Raw genomic sequence first — 5561 nt, forward strand, 5'->3', positions numbered from 1 at the left:
ACCTGCAACTTTTATTTTTGGTCACATGGGCAGTGCTAACAAGCTGTAAACAAAACAACGAAACCACCTTTTAAGTTTATGTAGCTAACTTGCTAACAACAGACACGGAGCAACATTAGCCTTTATTTAGAGTTGTGTTTCTGGCCACCTGAGGATTGTAATTCCAGTACTCATTCTTTTTTAGCTCTTTTTGGTAGCAACTATGTCCTGAGGGAAATATCTGGATCTTAAGCTGGGAAATGGTCAGCTAAGTTCATCGGATGGTCAGTAAATGGGAACTGTAGATTATCTGTTGGTTTTCCACTACAAGCAATACCACTCACATTACACGTAGTCAGCTGATCAGTTGTGGATCATCGCAAACTTGACAACATAAACTTAAATGCTACACTAAATGGATCCCTTTGGATTTCCTGTGGAAATGTTTTCATGACATTAGCTGACAGGAAGTAAGACATGGACCCAAGCTGTTGCCTAGCAAGGCAATCCCAGTGAAACGGTCCATATAAATGTTGATTATAGCAGCTACAGAAAGGCAGGGGCATAGTGTGGGGTGGCCTCTGGGGCTCCAGTCCCAAATGTTTTCTATAAAGCCCTGAATCTTTTTGGTTTTTAAAATACCTTCAACTTTGTGTCATTCAGATAATAATATAATTTCATGTTGTTTTTTTCTACCATACTGTTCACTAAAGAAATCTAAAATAATTGAGTAAATGTTCTTATGTTTTGAAGACCATGCTTGGTTTTGTTCTGCATCCTTGATTTGCAGTTAGAGCAGTCAAGATTATTATGGCATAGATAGATTTGTCAGCTAAACATTTATTTTCTGACATTTACTCCAGCAGAGTATAATGGCAGCTGGTTTTAGAACGTAAAGCTCGTCACCTGTTTCAATAGCCAATCAGCTTGTAGTGAAGTCCAATAGTCAAGTCAAAATGACCACCGACGGCTGTTTGCTTGCTGCAGCAGGTGCTCTGTCCCCGCCAAGCCCTCTGTTTCCGTCCTCGTGGTGTGCCGGTGTGGGACAGTGCTGCTGCTGTTCGCTGTATGTGCTTATACCCTCCCACACACACATTCTCATTGACTAACAAATAGGCGATGGTTATTTATATTACTGTGGCGTATTTATTATGATTATAGTCCATCTGATGCGTGTTCTTGTCGCCATTTTATCACTAAACACAACCATAGCCAGTATCTCACTATCACTATCCTTATTCATATTTTAAGAGGCTACAAATTATATTCAGCCACAAAATAAGCCCAAAAAGCTGGAAATCAGAACAAAAGTACAGAGAGTTGTTGCATAGAGATGATACACCATCTCATCTAGTTGCAATGGTGTGAACCAGCAGGTTTTTAGAGCGTTGCAGAATGGCACATTGCAAGTAGTTGCCTGTTTCAACTCGTCTCATCGCAAATATTTGGTCTGAACTGGGCTTTAGATATGAAAAAGGAAGGTGGAAGGTGGACTATTGCAGGCAAATTTTCTGTAAGTTAGTAAGTAAGGCTATTGATAACTTACTCTGAATGCTACTTGATCACTTTATGATCACATCACTATTACACACAATCATTTCCACCTCAATTGTTTTTGAGGTTGCTTCAATTTAGGAAAAAATGCTGGATATCCTAAATACTGGCATTTTAACCCCCTTCACAAATTTTTTGAATTGATTAATATTCTACAGGCCAGATGGGGCTCTTAAGCAGGCTGTATGTGGCCCACTGGTGCCAGTTTATGATCGCTGCTCCACAGGATGATTTCTTTCCTTGGCAAATACCATGTTTTTCTCCAGCGATGTACAGATTTTTATGCATTCTATTATCTTAAATAGCTTGAGAAATAGTGCATATAGCTGCTGTAAATTGGAAAATGCCTTGGCACCCCCCTCCCCCCTTAGGTTTGTTACTGAGTCTGTTTACTGAGTGCTGAATGTTTACAACAGCAGAAAAGTACTTAATATTTTACACAAAGTTTGCAATAACTGTAAAGGGGTGTGATTGCTGATTTCTAACTCGTCGGATTCTCAGGTCACATCCGTCAAGTGTTACTCACAGGTTTTACCATCACTTCATTAATTAGTACTTTCTCAGTTGTTTGTGACGTGTCCCATCAAAATAATGAGACAACATTCATTATTAACGATAATTCATCTTCGCATCTATAATTCATGGAGGGAGGCAGAGGGAGGGTCAGAGTTTGGTGACCTAAAACTTCATTACGTGTCTCAAGGTAAATATGAAGACAACTTTCCTCTCCCTGGTGTGGGTTTCTGGCGGGTCAGTCCCATCACGGAGGCTCGTGACAATGATGACGGAGGTGGTGATGAGGATGGTGACGTACAAAGATGTGTTTGTGTGTTTATGTGTGTGTGTGTGTGTGTGTGCTGTGAAAATTAGCATTAACCTGTGTGTGCACAGGTTTAAGAGTGCACGTTAAGGTACAGCTGAGTGTGCGTATGGCATATATATAAGACCCTCTTGGACTTCCCGACACCCCCATACACCCCTCCTCCCCCCCTCGTCCTCCTCATTCTGTGTAAATGAAAATGCAAGGCTATATTTGGACAGAGCTGATGTCACAAGTGGTTTGAGCAACGAGCCTATAACTGTTGGAGTCTGTTTGTGTGACAGTCTGACAAACCCTGGGCTGCTCCAGTGACGGACTGGGATCTGCTGGCTACTGGCTGAAACAACAGAAAGTAAGTGCTCTGTCTTACTTAAGGGCTTAGTTTGTCTTTTATACAGGATTATGTTTCAGTCCAATTCTTCTGTGTATATATATGAATGGGATGCTACAGGAAATGAACAGTTTTTAGTTTGTATAAATAGTTTTTCTATGGGTTTGAATAGGATACTTTGCTAAATCTCCACCTCTACCTCTCTTTTAAATTAACAAAACTACTGTATATTACTGTACTGTATATTATAAATTCAAGATTCAAATGCTTTCCAAAGACATCAGATATGTCTTGTTACATCACAGGAAAATGTGTATAAAACGATGCAGAGGAAATTTTGGATTTTCTATTTAATGTAAGAAAACATCACCAACCATGTAACAAAATATGTTTTACTGAGAAGTGTAATGTACAGACACTTTACTAAAGCAATACAGCTGTGCAATATACATATCATGTTAAATCTGACGATATTGTGGGGTTGACTACTAAAATATTTTTACAGTGATTTTTTTTTATAAATAACCGCAAGTAATATGGATATAACGAGTAAGTGGATAAAAGCAAATAATAAAATATAACAGTCTGGTCAGTTCAGAAAATTACACCACTTTACTGTAAAGCAGCCTTTAAAAATAAGAAAAGACAACACTTAGAATATTATGATATCCAAAATTGTAGATGATACCTATTCTCATATGATATTAATACAATATTGACAAGCTTTAATCTCAAGATGAAAAGATTAATTAACAGAAACGGCAACTACTTTCATTATCAGTGTCATTATATGTACAATATTCACAGTTGCACGAGGTGTAGTTCTTTCTTTTTTTTTAACCTATTACACTTATTTATTAGTGTGAGGTTAAATGTATGGAGGATGTGGTTTAAACTGTCGGCATCTTGCAGGAGTCATTAATTTCATTGTGTTTTTTAATGAAACAGTGACAATAAAAGGCATTCTGATTCTGATTTCTCAAGCAAAAATGTCAAATATTCTCTGGTTCAAGCCCTTAAAATGAGATAATTTGCTTCTTTTCTTTGCCTTATGTGACAATAAATTCAATATCTTTGGGTTTTGGATTGTTGGTCAAACAAAAAAAAAAGCATTTTTAGGACAACAACTTGGCTTCTGAGAATTTGTGAAGGGATTTTTTTTAATTTTCTGCCATTTGTTAGACAATATTAACAGATAAATTTAGAAAATAATTGGCAAATTGATGGATAATGACAATAAGTGTAAGTTGCAACCCTACTTTAATTATTTAGCTGGGCAACAGGAAAAGATATCTGAAATCTGTGTATGCTTGGTAGATGCTGATGTATTACTGACACTGAATCATTGAGCACAGCTTTAAATTAGACTGTAGGTTAATGTTAGATTGTACTGAAATATAGGAAACAGTACCGTTGTTTTCTCCTGCATAATAGTGACTCTTTAAATTCAGAATTTTTAGAAATGAAACACTTTTATGTATGTTATATTTTGACATTATGTATTGTTGATGTGCATCAGTTGGTAAGTGTGTGTGCTGCTGTCTTTTGGCCGGGTCTTTGTAGTTAAATGAAGGTTAATTACAACAAATATTGCCCATAAGTCCCCCATAACAAATAAATCTAACTTTGTTCCTCTGATCTGTGTTGATCCAGGTAATCACCCTACACTATGTATCACCTGAGGGTGCCTGTGCTTCTCCTCATGCTGCTTGTGCTGCTGCGCTGCGTCACCGCTGCCCCAAGCTACAGGTAAGTGTGCATACTACAGGGAGAGCTCTCTGTGTGGCTGTGCAAGTGGTCTAAGATTAGGGGCAGAGTTTAACTGGTGGCAATCAATCAAATTGTGCAGGTTTCACTTTGCTGAGATGTTGATCATATCAGATCTGAGGTCAGCAGACGGGCACCTGAGTATCATGGAGATTGTGCGATAGGTGCTGTAATGTTCTGCGTGAGGAGCGGCAGAGCATTGATAACTCTGGAGGTGGGAGCCAATTGTGCTCGTCTGTGGGAAAGTGCTTCATTGTGCAACTCGTGGGGAGCTAAGTGCCCACTTTTTCTTCCCGCTCTCGGGACTTGTGGATGTTTTGAAGAGGCTATAATCAGCTATCAGTGTGAAACGCTTTGGCCCTTTTCCCTCTGTAATTCAGGTACTTCAGTCCCAGCTCATCTGGCGAGCAGGAAAGTGCTCTCCCAGACGGTGACGGCTGGTTAGCTCCTGGGCTAATCTCCAACCCGTTCCTCAGCCTCATGGGTACACGGCCGGAGAGGGGGCTCACAGCTATGAACAGGTAACAGCAAACCAAAAACTGTATTAAATCCTCCTTACATGAGAAACATTCTCTCTATGAGTGTTACTGTGACGTGTCTGTACTTCCTCTGATCCCCCAGTCACCATGTGGAGAAGAGGAAATGCAACACAGCCACCTGCGTCACCCAGAGGCTAGCAGACTTCCTGGTGCGCTCCAGCAACACTATCGGTACTGTGTACGCGCCGACCAACGTGGGATCTTCCACCTACGGCAAGAGGGACCTACTTCAGCCTCGCAGCTACCTGCCTCTCTAGTACCGACTGAGGAACCTCCACCAGCACTCCCAGTGCTCCAATGATATAACCAGACATCTTATGTAACAATGATTGTGACAATGACGTTACTAACGATGACACTGATAGTGATGATGATGATTATGAAGAGTTTTCTTGTTTATTTTATAAACTTTTAAGAAAACAGTGCCTTTAATTTAAACCATCAGAGTCCTTTTTTTTTTCTTTTCTTTTTTTTTGTATTTGTGTGTGTTGTGACTCTGTTAATGCTGTTCCACAATGGCATGATGTGAATATAACAATACATCAGAGTAAATAATAAAAAAAAAGAAGAA

General features: G+C 39.4%; 1 protein-coding gene across 2 annotated transcripts; it reads left to right on the forward strand.

Annotated features, from left to right (window-relative positions):
• The first annotated feature begins 230 nt into the window (after window positions 1–230).
• On the forward strand, window positions 231–5561 carry LOC126384671 (islet amyloid polypeptide). Of its 2 annotated transcripts, XM_050035843.1 has the most exons (5): window positions 2278–2323; window positions 2638–2705; window positions 4338–4433; window positions 4832–4972; window positions 5073–5561. In XM_050035843.1, exons 3-5 carry the CDS (start codon window positions 4354–4356, stop codon window positions 5245–5247), a joined length of 396 nt encoding a protein of 131 aa, XP_049891800.1. In that variant the 5' UTR covers window positions 2278–2323; window positions 2638–2705; window positions 4338–4353; the 3' UTR covers window positions 5248–5561. The 2 variants fall into 2 exon arrangements, with proteins under 2 accessions (XP_049891799.1, XP_049891800.1); XM_050035842.1 differs by having other exon boundaries at window positions 231–2705.

The sequence above is a fragment of the Epinephelus moara genome, chromosome 23 (genome assembly GCF_006386435.1).
Source record: "Epinephelus moara isolate mb chromosome 23, YSFRI_EMoa_1.0, whole genome shotgun sequence".
In the NCBI taxonomy this organism is placed as follows: domain Eukaryota; kingdom Metazoa; phylum Chordata; class Actinopteri; order Perciformes; family Serranidae; genus Epinephelus; species Epinephelus moara.

Excerpts from the sequence above, each read along its gene's own strand:
- LOC126384671 (XM_050035842.1), top strand. The coding sequence starts at position 4,354 with ATGTATCACCTGAGGGTGCCTGTGCTTCTCCTCATGCTGCTTGTGCTG. Across the intron at positions 4,434-4,831 it reads ACCGCTGCCCCAAGCTACAG|GTACTTCAGTCCCAGCTCAT; the intron begins GTAAGTGTGCAT and ends TCTGTAATTCAG. Across the intron at positions 4,973-5,072 it reads GGGCTCACAGCTATGAACAG|TCACCATGTGGAGAAGAGGA; the intron begins GTAACAGCAAAC and ends CTGATCCCCCAG.